The 16,056-nt window shown below is 45.6% G+C and overlaps 1 protein-coding gene and 1 long non-coding RNA gene across 2 annotated transcripts; one reads left to right on the top strand and one right to left on the bottom strand.

Moving 5' to 3' along the window:
- Positions 1-1,616: 1,616 nt before the first annotated feature.
- lncRNA:CR44420 (long non-coding RNA:CR44420) lies at positions 1,617-2,253 on the top strand. The gene has a single exon (NR_124615.1). It is a non-coding gene; the product is annotated as a long non-coding RNA:CR44420 (long non-coding RNA).
- A 9,815-nt stretch (positions 2,254-12,068) lies between these two features.
- fj (four-jointed) lies at positions 12,069-15,619 on the bottom strand. Its single transcript, NM_058135.4, has one exon. It carries the CDS (start codon positions 14,268-14,270, stop codon positions 12,519-12,521), a length of 1,752 nt encoding a protein of 583 aa, NP_477483.1. The 5' UTR covers positions 14,271-15,619; the 3' UTR covers positions 12,069-12,518.
- Positions 15,620-16,056: the final 437 nt, after the last annotated feature.

The following is a 16,056-nucleotide window of genomic DNA, read 5'->3' as shown; positions in this document are numbered from 1 at the left end:
ATGAAGGCACTGACTGCACTCGGAGCCATCAATAAACGGGATTTCGATCTATTCCAGCGGTTAGTTGGCCAGATCTTTGGCTAAAAGCATCGATAAAAGGATCTAGCGAAGGTGCTGAGACATTTCCAAGTTCTCAAAGTCACAATTTCGCGGCCAAAATGAACGGAAAAACTGCCAAGTTAATTGAAAGCCGAAAACTATTAAAAATCGCCCAAAAACACCTTTCCAATTTGTGCTCTACACCCTCTGGAGTAGTGTCAGATAACGGAATGCATCAACTAGCCATTGCCAGTGGAAATTAAGACAAGACTTGAAGGAGTTAACTACACAACTGTAAACGGTTAAGACGCTCTTAAAATTGGCCTTTTAATTTGACTATGAATTGTATGCTTGGTAGGTAGGAGGGCGCAGACAAACGTTGGTTCGTAAATAATAATTAACTTTTGTTTGAGGTCTATTAAATTTATTTGAAATATAGTATAAAGCCAAAAAAGACGCATCTCAGTTTACATGCCTCAAAGGCATTGGATTGAAATTACTTTTTACTTGTACATTTCTTCGTTGAGTTTCCTTTGAATGTTAAAGGTATTAAACCAAGTGGAAAAGCAAGAGGAGCTATTGTTATAAATTGTTTTTATGCTAGGTTTCAAATTCGAATTTTATTTATTAAGACTTATGTGTAGATGTTATGTTATGGATATTTAAACTACCTATTTATATATGATGTTGGCCTGGGCCGCGAACAGGTTGCGGATTGCGGCAGCCACTTTCCTGCCGCCGTGTTGATTGATTGCCGCGAAAACAAACCCCCCCCCCCCCCAAAAAAAAAAGGCCAACAAAAAAATCCGAATGCAAATCCGTGGATTGTTACGTATGTATCTCGTTGCCGGCGCTTAACAGGCACTTTGGTTTTGGCCAACGCTACGCAGTCTCAATTCGGAGTAACAAATTGCTTGGTAAATGTTTGCCAAGTCGAGGCATTTTCCAGGCAATCGAAAGGCCAGGATGGATGGATGGATGGTTATGAGCATGGATGGTTGCTTGGTTGGATGGATGGTTGGATGGATGGAGCTGTTGTCCTCGGCGTGGAGCGATTCCCACAGAAGCAGGTACCGCGATGACAAGTCAAATGGCGGACAAGTGGTCGAGAGCTGGGCTCAAGGGAATGTCAAACAGAAAACTGAAATCGCGAGAGACGAAATGAAAATTTTTGATTTTGCTCCAGTTTGCGGAACTGCGATCGCTCTAAAATGCACATAAATAAATCAATGCCATAACCGAAACCATAAAAAGTCATAAAAGAGCTAAAACGCCAGCAAACAGCACACGGTGCAAATCGAAATCGAACAAAATATTTGAGGCAAAAATCAATTACAGAAAATGTCGCAAATGGCGAACAGAGGAAAAGCGAGCGAAAAATGTTTATTGCCTTGGCGCTGGAATTTTCAAATCGAAATCTCGACGTCGAGTACCAACCAGTATGTGTACGAATACTAGCGTTTTGTTGCTAACCTGTCAGTGTGGTCAACTATCAACTATCAGACCGAATAGCATGGCAAAATGCCGCATTTGAGGTAGCCGAAGCTTTCATTGTCAATATGAAGTGAAGTCAGGCGGCAGGCGACTTGGAACCAAACTCAATCGAAAACTCTGGGCTCAAACTCGACGACTGCACGCAGTGTGGTCGGGGCAGCTAACAAATGTTGTTAACAATTTCATGCTGGCAATAGCAACAGCAACAGCAACAGCAACGACAACTACAACGACAGCAACAGCAACAGCAACAACAACTCGAACAACTGTCAATGCGCATGAAATAGAAACATTGGCAAGCTGCGAGCCCTGGCACAGTCCAAATCCACATCCATATCCACAATCCGATGCAGCTGCGTCAGTGAGGAAATGCACAAAAGGCCGAGACAGACAAGCTGGCCCAGACACACTGACAGTCAGTCCGGATCGCTTTGAACTGGGCCTGCACTGGGAGAAATCAGCGAGCGAAGGATGAGAACTAAGTAACTCCTATATCATACTTATTTGTAAATTCCATCTGAGAGTCTTTCGATTTGATTAAGCTCCTTCCTCTTCTCTCCATATTTTATTATTCCTTTATAAATGGTATATGTATGTTCCTAAGTTACCACCTTTTTCTGCCAGTGTACCATTGGGCCTGGTTCTCCGCTTGTCTCCCGAAATGCAATTGAAAAATTGTGAGTTGTACAATAAATTCCTTCTGTGTGGGATTGCGAAACATTTGAGCTTGATTGAATTATGAAGTGCGTAAGTCCGCTCGCGGGCGACGAGCCAAAAGGGGGGAAGTCCCGGAGATCTGTCACAGTGACACACAGACAGGCCACGAACAAAAGACCGGAGTGAGTCACTTGAGTGGCCTGGTGCTTGGGGATTGGGTCTGGAGGGCAAGGGGCTCCTTTTTGCATATGCAAATCATGCTGCTGAGGACATGCATTACGCATTTGTTAACAATCGTTGCGGCAATTGCAGCCTCTGTCTGGGCGAAGTCCATAATTTCAGCTTAGATCGTACATTTGTAGCTCTGTGGCAGGGAAAATAGAAAAGCAGGCACTTGGAGAAAAGTCGGAAGAACATAAGGTTGCTTATAATGAGTAAGTAAACTTAAACTAGTATAACTATTTAAAATCAAATAAACTAGTTAGTTAACAATAAGTTATTGTTATACATTCCAGCACTAATCTACTTCTCCATGACCTATTCATTATACTAAACTCTCGCATCCTTGATTGAATTTATTAGTTGTTCAAACTATTATTATATTGTTATTATATATTTTATTATTTCAAAGTTCAGATAAGCTTCGTTTGGAAGTACATCCCTATGCTTGCAACATTATATAATGTACATATTAAGCCATTACCCAAAGCATAACTTTCGATTTCAAGTATTTTGATCTCCATGAAGTGTTTGCATAGCTGCCCTGGAAAACCTTAAACCCCGATGTGACACAGTCGAATACGTTGCGCCACGGCGATCCGATTGGGTGTTAATGGAGGAAAAACTGTGATTGGAGCCTTTGGGGATTGGGATCGGGTTCGGGATCCCATTCGCAGTTTCACCTTCGCTCAATTACGGCGACCGTCTGACTGCTGCCACAAATGTCAACCGCTGCGGGGAAGCTTTCTATGGCTGCAACCGTGTTGCATATGCTGAAAAGTAACCAAAAATAAAATATACGAGAAAAGAAAAGACTGGAGAGACTTACAACTCCATCGGTCGGCAGTTTCCCCATTACCATTTCGGTGCGCCAAATCGAATATTTGCAATCTCCGACTGCGTGGGCCGTGCAGAAACAAAAGGCAGTCGCAGTTGCATTTTGCAGCAGCTGGGATCAGCAGTTGGATGTGTATGATAAATCTGTGTGCCATGCATTATATTTCATTGCTTAATAAGCCCGGCAATCTCGGTGATTCCCCCGCAAGCCCCCATCATTTATTGGCATAAGCGGTGGCAACTGGTTTCGGTCGGCGGGTCAAATTTTTATATACATATATTGTATCTTTCTTTTTTTTTTTACTTTTGTTTTCCTTTGACTCGGCGCAACTCGTGACTTTTCATATTTATGGGGACAGCAACAAGTTTTTTTGTGCTTTCGATCAGAGAAAGAGCCACAAAATTATATATATATATATATATATATATATATTTAATTTAATTGGTCATTAAGCTTAAGGCTTTAGGCAAAAGTTCGCTTTAATCTCTTTGCTAAATTGTTATTAATTTCATACTCAGATATGTAAATCACCCATCCGTCGATACGATCTGGCCCCAAATTTTAGTCTATCCCAATGCGGCATCATCACTGAAAGTATTTCTGTTTTCGGTTAATCACAGAGATGCAGAGATACGCGCGCGTATCTCGGAAATACTCCGCCGACCTGTGCACGTCGCAAATATTGTTAATCGAACACCCAACAAGCCGATCGGCTACTGCGTTTACACGCGCTCCTTTTGGGGGCCAAAAGGCAGTAGGGGCGTCGGCTGGGGGGGCAGCGTCAGGGGTCTGGGGTCTGGGGGCAGCGGTTGGTGTCGGTGTCGGGGGCATGTTCACGCAAGTAAGACAAGACGACGTGACCATAAGAACCACGAACACCAGCACAGCATATCTTTCAAACTCCAACTCGAACCCGAACTCGGTCTCAAACTGAAGCTCAAAGTTTGGCCGAGAGTTTGCGAAGCAAAATAGTTTGCCAATTTGAAATCCCCTTTGCTGGCGATGCAGGCACTTTGGCTATACTCACATTTGTACATATATGTGGAATATTTTAAAAATTATTTAATTAGTTTTTAGTTACTGTGACCTTACTTGTAAGGTATTTATCGAAAATAAGTTGGCTTATCAAAGTTTATAAACAACAAACTTAAGGGTATTTTCTTAGTCTGCGTGACTCCTTCGAGGCTTCCACGCTTTTTCGCCAACTTTTTGTAATCAAACACCGAGCAGCGAGTACAGAGCGCTACTGTTTTTGGCTAGGAGATTGTTGCTGCTGCATGTTGCTGCTGCTGCTGCGCTTGCTGCTGCATGTTGCAAGTTGCCGGGCGTGTGTGCTTGATGCCTTGGCACGCCCCACAGTTGCGCATGGTCAGGTGGGTGGGCCACGAGAAGGATGGAGGGGCTGTGCGTTAATTATAAACGCATTAGGCCCGTCCAGGAATTAGAATTAGAATTAGCTTATCGCACTCCGCTCACACCTTGCGCTCATGCTCCCCTGGTTTCCCTTCCCAACAAAATGCTAACAAGGCGGAGGGAAAATAAATAAATAAATATCGTAAATAAAACGAATCGTTATCTGGTCAGAGAATGACGCCTTAGCCGGGCTGGAAATTAGAGGAAGAGTTGGGGATAGGGAGACCTGCAATTAATCACAGACAACCAAATGATCCCGGGCTAATTTACATAATTTTATGAGCAAACAAACAAATGAGGGTTGCGAAGCACTGCAGTGGCGGGGGCAGGGGAAACTGGGGCAAGCATTTTCGGGGATTTCGAAGAAGATTTTACTGCCACATATTAGCCATGCCCAGAGCCCTAAGCCCCTGACCCGCGAACTTCTCGAAATCCAATAAGTCAAGTGCTAGAAAGGAGATGATCAACTGTCGTTAAAAGATTTATTGCACTTCGGAATTCCTGCCATGGTTTCTTCGCTTTCGGACTGGCTTTCTGGCCTGGCCTATAAAAAGCGGCAACAAAAACAACTTGAACTTTCGACACCTTTACGCGGCTGCAAAGAAATGTGAGCTTGGTGTGTGTTCTGAATTGGTTTTGCCTTTATTTATTTCCACTCGATTTTAATTGCCAACCACGAACCAGCTGAACTCTCGAGCATAGTGTAGGATTACCGATATTAACGTCTTTCGACCCGGCCCTAATGCATTTGCCACAGCCCTTGGCCGTAATGAAGTAATTAACTCTAGAACAGTTCCACTCTTCGCCAATCGAATCTGACCAAGATGGCCCCAAAGTTTTGTTGGGGGTCATTAGCAAAACCGGATGACTCTACGCCGTTTTTTTTTTTCTAGTTGGTTTTGATTCTAAGCCAACCCTTTCGACAGCGAAATAGACCAATCAGGTGGCGATTTGGCGATCGAGTGGCGCCCTCCGTGTGGCTCATGAATATCGCTTTAATTGAGTTACCAAGCTGGTCAAACATTTGGACCCGGCGGTCCCGGTAATTTGACAGCTCAGTGATATTAACGCGATTTGACAGCGACAATGATGTGTGTTGTGCGTCTGTGTGCTCGAATCAAACAAGACAAATAAACCGACAATCTGCGCTCTGCCTTTTGTCAACCATCCATCAAAAAAGGCAGCGAAAAACACCGAAGACCGAAAAAAAAAAAAAACAGAATACAGGGAGAGGAGCAGAATCAGAGGGGCTGCAGCATCGGCAGCATCATCCATGTATTGTCAATGAAACTGGTTTTGTGTTAACATCATTCCGTCACTCAAGCCGCGTCTTGGTCCACTCTCGGCCAAATACGCACAAGCGGCTGGCTGGCTGACTGGTGGACGGCATCGACATCGGCGGTAAACGCATCGCAGCGATGCGCTTCGAAGATAATAACCAATATGCAACATCAACAACCACACGGCGGCAACAGCAACAACCTGTGTAACGACCACGCCAACACCAAACGCCGAACCAATGCACAGAAAGAAATATGCTACCAATAGTCGAGGTTTGAAGTTGGATTCCACTTCTTAAATGTTACTTTTCTTCTTTTATTTATTTGTCTTACCCTTTTCTTCCCGTGCACAACCAAATCCAAGACAAACAGGCTCGAAACAAACAGACACAAAGATATGTGGCAAGGGAATGCAACAAACGAGTGAAAACTAATGGAAAATAATGGAAAAATATATTTACAATAGGCAGAGCCCAAAAAGAACCGCTAAGGAGAGAACTGAAAGAAAGAGGAAATTTCTTATAAAGATTTGAGTGACAGTAAAATGAAATGACAAAAGGAGGGGAGAGAGAGGAAGACCGCGGCCATCCAGTGACAAACATTAGAAAGCTAATGAAAGTTAACCACAGATACAAAATAACAATGCCATATCCATACAAAGAAATATTTATGTAGTGAGATCCACGGATACCGATGGTGAGCTTGTATCTGCGGATACGTGGATTATCTTCGTCGAATGGTTTTAGATTCTGGGTCTGGGCGATGTGATAAATCGATTGGGGCACCACTTGAAGGTTACCCTCAGCCACTTTGCATGCAATATTTGCATTTGCATTTGTTGTGCGACTCAATTAGAATATATAGTTTGGTCAGTGTGATGGAAGAGGGGGAGGGGCGGGGGCAGTGGGTCGGGGGCACTGACTGCACACAGTATTCGCCCACGCGAATCTTTTAGCCATGCGAAACTAGAACTGCAACTGCAACTCCGAGTCGTCGGCCAAACGGCGCCAGCAAAACACATGGGCTTGTGTGAGAAAATCCAAGCTAAGTACAGAAATTTTCAAATATATTTATCTTACAGTGGATTTTCGAATTAAAAATTATACAGAAAAAGGCAACAATCGTAATGCAAAGTTATAATCAATATTAAAATCCTTTTGTTAAAACTTAAATCTTATCTTATATCAGTGCCTCCTCTATATAACTCCACATTGTAGCTACCTTTTCATGACAATTCCTGCTTTCCCAATGACTTAAAAAAGTTATTGCACCCATTTACTATTTACTTCGGTAATTGATTGTCGTTTAAAGGCTAGCCTCACTGTACCTGCTGTGTGAATTATTTTAAAGACCCGCAACATGCAATAAAAAACGTACGTTTAAGTGAACATTAAAGCTAACATCATCCATTGGCCAATGCAATTACGAAGCTTTTGTCGCCGCCACCGGTCGCAAAATGGTCTCGAAAATGGTGGATGAGGGGGTAGTAATTACCCCAGAACGTATCTATCTATGGCTGAAAATCTATCATATACAATCTATAAATTTTCATTATGCAGATCGTAGCGATGGCAATTGCTTGTAGTTCTGAAGGTCAGCCGGTCGGCAGTCAATTACATGGATTGGGGTGCGACCCAAACAACTAATTAAACAGATCCATGATCGCTGATTGTAATTGAAAGAGCAACAAACGGTTCCAGTCAGCGGGCGGTCAACAGAGTCCACAGAGTCTGCGATTGAGTTTCGGTTGGATTACTAAACATGGTTGGTATCTAAGTATTCCTGGTTTTTGAATACGGTTTTATGGATCTGGCCACGCCTCTGCTCCGTCATATGCATTTGCACAGATTACTAATCGACTCTTTGTCTTCATTTGATGGCTTCGGGTTTTAATTATTCGAGAAATGGTTTTCCAAAACAGACCAGGTCGCAGCAGATGAGCAGAGTTGAGATGAGAGCCCGCATATCTTAAACGTTCCGTTGTGTTGTGATGGTGTCTTGAGCCCATTTTCAGGTGTCTGTTAATTTGTTTCTCCTCCCTTTGCTGGTCTCCACCGCCCGTTGGGACTGCCTTAAACTCGTCTGCGTCCGTAGTTGACCCTCTTCGTCTTTGTTTAACAACAAATGCTTGACTTGGACTGAGGTGTTAAAGCTTGTCTCCGCTCTACGGGCCGCAGCGCGTTTTGAGTTTCCATTATTATTATTTTTTTTTTTTTTTGGGTTTCGAGAACCGCTTTCCTTCTTAGACTAGTTCGGCTCGTAGGCTTTATAATTTATGATATTCGAATGGTTTCTATGAAATGTTGCATGGTGTCCAGAGATTGCCTTAGATTTGGGGCCAGGCATGTCGGATTCGGTTAGATGGGCAGCTGAATTGGCTTGAAGGAGGGTCGCTGGCTGGGTTGCATGCATTTATAATTCAATCACGAGCAATTAACTAGGAAAATGCAGTGAAAATGCACGCATAGCCAGGCGAAGAACAAAAGACTTAGGCAACAAACTTGAAATTTCATTAGTTTGCATAACCGCTCCATCTCTTCAGCCCTCCCTCTTTGTCTCTCTTTCTTGTGCGTTTTTGACAAATTTGTTTGAAAATTTTCAAATTGAAAAGATTCATTCATCAGCGGGCTGCTCGCATCATCATCATCAAGGTAGGCAGGCTGGCAGGCAGGCAGGCAGGCAGAAGCTGGGCTCAGGCTATGTTTAATGGATTCCAACAGCCGTGGCCCTGTCCCGCAGACTCCCCGTCTGTCTTTCGGTTTTCGTTTTTTCGGTGTATACACCTCTGCTGGGATGAAGCTCAAAGGTCCCATGTGCGATCTGACCCATTGTCGTTATAAATTAGCGCAATCAATCAACTCACTTCACCTGATTCGGCCGAAAGAGTGAGAGAGCAGCACAACAAAAAGATTCCAGACTCCAGATTTGAGTTTTCAGTTTTCAGATTGAAGACAAACGCAAACAGGTTACCGGAGATGCAGATAGATAGGGCCAGCGAGAGGCTCCCAATGCCATGTCCGATAGATCAGAACAAACCTAGACAAATTTCGGCACTTCGTCAATGTCAAAACGGTGGAATCATTGACCAGTTTTGTTAAATTAATCAGCAAAATCGTTTAATGGTTTCAAAATACCAGCGCCGCTAGCGAGTGACTAAAATCAAAAGATATGTTTTAGCTGGAAGTGTTCGGCTCCAGCTTCTTATCGGACTTACCGCGGAGACTCTTTTTCTCTCTAGTTTGCCTATCAGAGTATCTGACTATCGACCTTTCATCTCTTTCTTCTTCCCGAGCCAATGTTAACAAGAGGAGACTCCCAAGAAAAGGCAGTTAAGCATCGTCTAGGCCGATCCCCAGCTCTGGGTATTTTTCAGGTGTAAAATGAAAGAAGGTTTTTCATCAGATCCCAAAAGTGCCGACCATAAATTTCAGCTTGAAACCTTTTTCCATATAATTTTCCCCATGCCCCCAAGGGTTGCACTTAACCGAAAAGAAGAAAAGCGATTTAGACTCAGAACTCTCCCTTTCTTCTCGGCCCTGCTGGTCATTGCTATTGTCAGGATTATGATATGATATGATTCAGTTCGATTCGATTTGCCCGCTCAGGGCTTTCTTTTTACGAGTGGGAAATGTTTTATTTTGATGGCGTTGTAAGGTGTTGCAACTCGCGGGCACAATGTCTCTCATTATGCTTGCCACAAAGGAGCTGACTGTTCGGATGGTCGAGTACGTTTATATGATTCCAGGTCGCTGGTGCATTGATTTTGTATATATATTCCTTACGTAGCTGCAGGTGCGGAAGCAATTTGTTTAGAATTTTCGCTGTAAACGCACCAGCAACTGCTACAAGTTGCTGAGAGGCACTGCGGACATTAAATAAAAGCGAAAAGAGTAAACACACAACACGAGAAAATATTGCATGCAACAACGCGGCCGAGCTCCGTCCTCATATACCATACCATACCGAACCATACCACACCATATACTATACTATACTATACCATATAGTAAGGAGTACGGCCGCCAGTGCTTGTGAGCATACAAATATGCAAATTATTGTGCACACAGCGACCACGCCAACAACCAACAACCCAACAACCGGCGGACAACGACAACAACAAGGAGGAACTGGCAGATTTGTTTGCCCTGCCAGGCAGTGGAGAAAAACTGAGGCAACGACTTGATCGCCGCTCAACTAGCCAGGATGTATTGGCCAGGCCCGAGTCAACATACGGCTGAAATATATGGGCCTGAACTTGAAATTTTATAGTTGGAAATTAGTTTGCAGGAGTGGGGGTACAAAGTATATTCGGAATATCTAATATGCAAGTTATTTGTGTGCCCAACAAAAAGACTGTGATTCGATCAGTAAAGTACTACAAACTATATTTCTTTAAATTTTAATACATTTTGATAAGTTTGATCATTCATGTTTTAAAACCTCTCTTATTGCAACCTATGTTTCCAACCAAATCTTTTTCTACCATTCAGTTTTGAGCACAACAATAAAGTTTTAGGATCTGCAAGCATGGAATATAAGATTAATGAAGCCCATTATGTTTTAAGTGAAAACTGGCCCAAGCAGATTTGAATGGTCATATAACTTATATGTCGATCAGAACGTTGGATGATGATTCATAGAATTCCAGAACTTTTGACATCCGTCTACGAATGGCAATTAGAAGTGAGGGATTAGCATTAGTGGCATTACGATTTACGTTGCCCTAGGGCGTCTTATGATCTGGTCGTAAAGCGTTTTGATTTCATTCGCCAGCATTAATAAGTTCATAAAGCTAAGCCGTAGATGTTGGCACACTTGTTTGGCGTTTGCAGTTTTTGGGCCATAAACTGGAGTAAACTGTAAAATGTAAACAAAGTCGCGGTTGGTGGGCGCACAGATCTGCGAGACGATGCGTTGTCTCAGGTTGCTCTATGCCGGCTCCTACGTTCCTCCGACCATCTCAATTATATGGTTTTATTATGGTTTCATTCTGGAGAGATGCCGAGATCCCGACTTGTCCAGTCCCCCCAAGCTACCCAGCAAGCTACATTGTACGGCCCGGAGCGAACCGAAAAGGTAAGACGATATTCGAAAATGGGTTTTGTGGCCGGGCCAGAAGTGGAGAACGTGTTAAAGTCACAAGTTCCCTAACACGTCTTTAGGTTATTTGATATATTTATTAAACTAGCCGAACGCTGCGCTCTTTCACTCTGCTGGAGTTACTTTATCTGGCGCGTCCGAAACGGGTTATCAAAATATCTGCGCTCAGCTGAAGCGTGAGTTGATTAACTCTCGGCTGTGCCACATTTTTTGGTAGTTAGCACACGGGGATAACTATCCGCCGAGTGGCCATCGCCATCGCTATTGCCATTGCCATTGCCATTGCCATGGCCAAGAGCACCTCCTAACCGGAGCCCCACTTGGTTCATTTCATTTTTATTTACGTGAACTACTCTGGTGTCCAATAAAATATACGCACCGAAATCAGATGCAAAACGTGCGACAGGGAGGCAAGAGATTCCCAGCATCTTGTCGCTGAGACACGCGGACGCACTTAATGAGCAGCGATCTTAAATCTTAAAGTCAGACAGGGGCCGCGGCGATGGGCTAAGCAGGGGGGTTCGGGTTCGATGGAGACGTTGTATCCACAAGAGCGTGTATCTCAGGCCCCGATCGCCAGTGTGTGTATTCGTATGCTAACGTGTGTGTATGAGAGACTGTGTGGAAAGTATCTGGAACTGGCTCTGTCGGGGCTTCATCTTTCTGCACTCGAGAATCTTGGGATCGGGAGAACCAAGAGACAGCGAAGTGAGAGAGGCGGCTCTCAAATGCTTATGAAGATATTATGAAAAGCAGCACAAGATTCAGTCCCCAACTCCATTCGCTGGCCATGTATATGTGTGTGTGTGTGTGTGCATCTGGAAGTGGAGCCTGCATTATGTGGCAAGTTCCATCTCCGACTCCATCTCACCTGCAAAAAAAGATCAATGACAATTTATTGTCATGACTATGTAAGTTCTCACAGGCGCAGGCGTGCTCAGATAGCCAGATACTCGTGTATCTGCATCTGCATCTGCATCTGTTGGATGCTTTTCCATATTTCAAAGTGACATTCGACTGGCGCATTTCGTTCGGTATATTTGTGGTTTATTGGTTGTAAAGGTAAAATGAAATCTACTTAGTCTGGTTCCTTAGACAAATATCACACACATTGTTAACGCTAGCTAGGCTTAGTTTATACAGATACATTTACTGATAGGTAAGCTTAATACTCATGGATAGAGTCTGGCATTTACAAGATAGGTATTCTAGTGGATCACCCCTTAATACTCGGATCTCCTTGGGTCAGTGGCTTATCGAATATGCTTTTAAAGACTCCCAATGATTATCATTTTTAAGTTTTCAATTTATAAAATAACAATTTTCTAGAACCCCTTTATAAAATATATAACCTCGACAAAGCCGCTGACCCCTTGACTACTGCAATCCCAATCTAGGTGAAGATCCACCCACTGCTGTTTCGGTATTAACAGCTTATCAGTCGTGTTTGGGGGGCAAGGGCTGATGCTATCGATTCATTAGCTGCCCTGGCACTTCTGCACCTGGCCCAGCACCCGATCGATGCGCTCCACCAGGATTTTCACGGACTTGTCCGGCAGAGAAGGTAAAACATCCCGCACTCCGGCGCTGGTCGTCCGCTCGAAGAGGTCACGCAGCCGGCGTCCCGCACCCGCCGCCCGCAAACGTCGCAGGGCGTCGATTGTGGGCCGCCGGAAGACGCACAGGTTGTCGAGCAGGAGGCTGTGGTATGCCTCGTACTTCTTCAACAGCCGGTAGCCGTGCAGCAGGCCGCTTTCGTTGTCCAGGAAGACGAGCAGCTGCGAGGCGGACTGGCGGGCAAGGTTGTGCGCCGGCGCGGCCATGATGTCGGCGTTCCATTGAAAGTTGTACAGGTTATTAACCACGCGATCGAGGTTCGCGATCAGGTAATCGAAGACGATTAAATCGGACCATTGTGCCAATTCAATTAGTCGCTGCACCAGCGCTCCGTTGGCCGTTTCGGTTCCTGTTCCTGTCTCCTCAATCGCGTTTGATTGATGAGCGGAGCCGGGCGAACTGGCAGCCCCCAACCGCTTGAGTAATCCGTGCGGCTGCGATTGCGCTTGCCTTTCGGATTGCATGTGCCGCGTCAGGTTCCAGACGTCGTGTTTGTTGAGATGCCGCTCCAGCGGCTGAAAGGGCTGTGGTATCCCAGCCGGCTCCAGATCGGACAGCCAGCGGGTCAGCACCACTGGTCGGCGCTCCTTCCACTGCGCCTGTGTAATGTCGCCCAGGGCAGCGGCCCAATTGGGCGTGCTGGTGTCCACCACGGTGGCGGCACTCGGGGCCAGATTGCTTATGTTTAAGAGCTGGCCCAAGTAGTAGCTGAATATCTCGCCCTGAATCTGATCCGTATTCTGGCGGTAGCGGGCACAGGCCCTTGTTCCATCCGCAAAGACCACCATGCGATTTTGCATTCTTCCGCATCCCTGCTCCAGGCGAACTACTCGGCCCTGCTCTCCAACGAAGCGTTCCCAAGAGACTTGGTCCTTGGCGGCGAATCCCTTGGGCAGAGCCTGCTCCACAGTGGGACCCCAATAGACGTCCTCCTCAATAAATCCCGCTTGGTGCTCACTGGTAGGATTTGTCGGCGAGGTCGTCGGAGAACGAGAGGTCTCTTGTGGCTGCACCCTTTCCGGCATCTTCTTGGACAGCCTCCTCTCCGGACCCTTGCGATAACGACCGCTGGCGGTGCGCTGCACATGGAATTCCTTGATGCTGCCGTCGTTGGTGTCCAATTTCTTCACCACCATCGAGTCCGGAGCATCCTTGTCCTGCTCCAGATGGAAGGCATTGCGGAATACCTGCTCGGCACTCAGCTCGTCCGTCTCCTTGATGAACTCCACGCGGTAGCTGCTCAGCGGCTCCACGGCAACCATCTGTATCTGCTCCTCCGGCAGATCTGGCGGGGAGTCCTGGTGGCGGGGCAGGCCGAACATGGGCACAACAACGCCCAGTGCCATGCCAAAGACGAAGGCGGCGAGGATGCTCAGAAGGCAGGCGCGTCGCTGCAGCGAACGGCGCCGGCGCAGCGTCAACAAAGTCATGTGGGTGGCCTCGCTGGGGTTGGATTGCGAAATGGAGCTGGGATTGGGATTAGCCCGATGCTCGGGCGCTGTGATCACGCTGCAGGTGAGTTGCTGTTGCTGGCCGCTCAGGTCAAGGCCCAGTGGTTGCTGTGCTTGCTGTAGTTTCTGTTGTCCCGCTTCCAGGCGCTTGATGTCGTACATTTTGCCGGCGGGCCGAAGATCCCGATCCCTAGTTCCCTGTGGAAGCCCAGACCTCAGGCTCAAAGTTCAAGCCGCTCATGGAGGGCGGCGATGGAAGCGAAAGGGGTGGTGGTACTGGATTGCAGTATTGCTGTGGTGCCTCACAAAATCGTGAAATTAATTTCTGTCTTTGTTTAATAAATATCGGTGGTTCGTTCTCGGTTGCTGGCTTCGTCCTCCGCTCCTCGGTTAGCGACTCTCGGCGGAGACCGGTTCGAATTTTTCCTCTACGATTTCCACAATTGAAATTGAAACAAAAACCCAGAAACGTGCTCCTCCTGCTTTAGCTCCTTGATCGCTCGCTGATCGTCGCTCGTTTATTTATTTTTATACTCTCCGCTGGACCGCGTCGCTTTTTCGCGTTTTTTTTTTTTTGTGTTGTTTTTGTCAGATTTTTTTTCGGGTTCGAGTTCGTTTTGAGTTTGGGGGTTTGGGGTTTGGGTTTATCGATCTATTTTCTGCACGATCACTTGCTGTAATTTTTTATTATACATTTTTGTGCTGGCCGTTTGTTTGTTTGTTTGCTGGCGTTGTGAGCCCGGCGGGCTAATATTTTGCGAGATGGCTAGCTGGCCCTTCGGCCAAACGAACCGAACAGTTTCTCTTTTTGTTTTTAATTTCTGGACTTGAGCAGTTGGCGGAGCGATTCGGTGCGCCGATAAAAGCAATTTCGTGGCTCTGAGCTATTTGCCACACCAGCTAACCGCTAACACACACTCGCACACACACACTCTGGCACACACTTTAACACTTTGGTGGGGTTGCTTCGCACTCGAATTCCCAGATTCCCGATATTCGCCCGATAATTGCCCGCGCCGAGCAAACAACGCGACAAGTTTGTGTGTGTGCGCTGGTTTGTTTGTTTGTACGTTTGTTGGCCGAGGGAGAGGACAAAGTCCTAGGCTCCGCTTTTTAGGCTTTATCAATTTAATTTCTTGTCTCGCACCTTGGCCACTCCACTCGGCGGAGCACCTTCGACTTGGCTGCGAATCGCTTTTATTTGGCCTCGCTGTATTTTAGCCTTTTTGTCCGCATTCGATCTTCGTCGCTGCGCACCGAACGATGTGAGGAATTTTTATGCCTCCGCTTTATTTATTTCGCTGTCCATACATATGTTTGCACTCCTTGCCTCGCGTCTTTTTCTCGTTTTGCACCGCGATATGGTTGGTGGTGCGAACGCGTGTTTAGATTGTCGCACTGTATCTGAATCGGAACTAAAGGTGTTGGTTTCTGGCGTTTGCTATGCTGACGGATGTGCGACTGCGCGCCTGCGTACCGCTCGCTTCGAGATTCGCTGACAGACTGGCCGACGAGCGGCTCTCGCCGGTCTTAGTTAAAGACACGCGGCCGACTCGATCGTGCTCTCACAAGTCGCTCTCTCTCTCTCTTTCTTTTGTGGCTTTTGCACGGATCCTTTTCGAATCTTGCCGGTTTTGAGTTTGAGTTGAGTGGAAGCCACTGCGCTCTTTGAATTTAAGCTGCGCTCTATCTACATGGACTCTCTCTCTCTCTCTGCCAAGAAATAATGAAATAGTTTTAAGCCCGAAACCAGGTGAATTATTTTATCCGACTTTAATTCTTAAGCTAATCCTTGGGTGGGTCTTGACAAACAAATTTACAAGGAATGCCCGAAAATGGTGTTTTTTTTTTTTCAACACTTAATAAATTAATAATTAACTGTATAGATTAAGTTATAGGTTTTAAGTACAAAGCTAACTCCCATATTAATATTATTTAGACAGTTACT

The sequence above is a fragment of the Drosophila melanogaster genome, chromosome 2R (genome assembly GCF_000001215.4).
Source record: "Drosophila melanogaster chromosome 2R".
Classification (NCBI taxonomy): Eukaryota; Metazoa; Arthropoda; class Insecta; order Diptera; family Drosophilidae; genus Drosophila; species Drosophila melanogaster.
This window is presented reverse-complemented; position numbering and strand designations above follow the sequence as displayed.

Coding starts and splice junctions, on each gene's coding strand:
- fj (NM_058135.4), bottom strand. CDS start 14,270: ATGTACGACATCAAGCGCCTGGAAGCGGGACAACAGAAACTACAGCAA.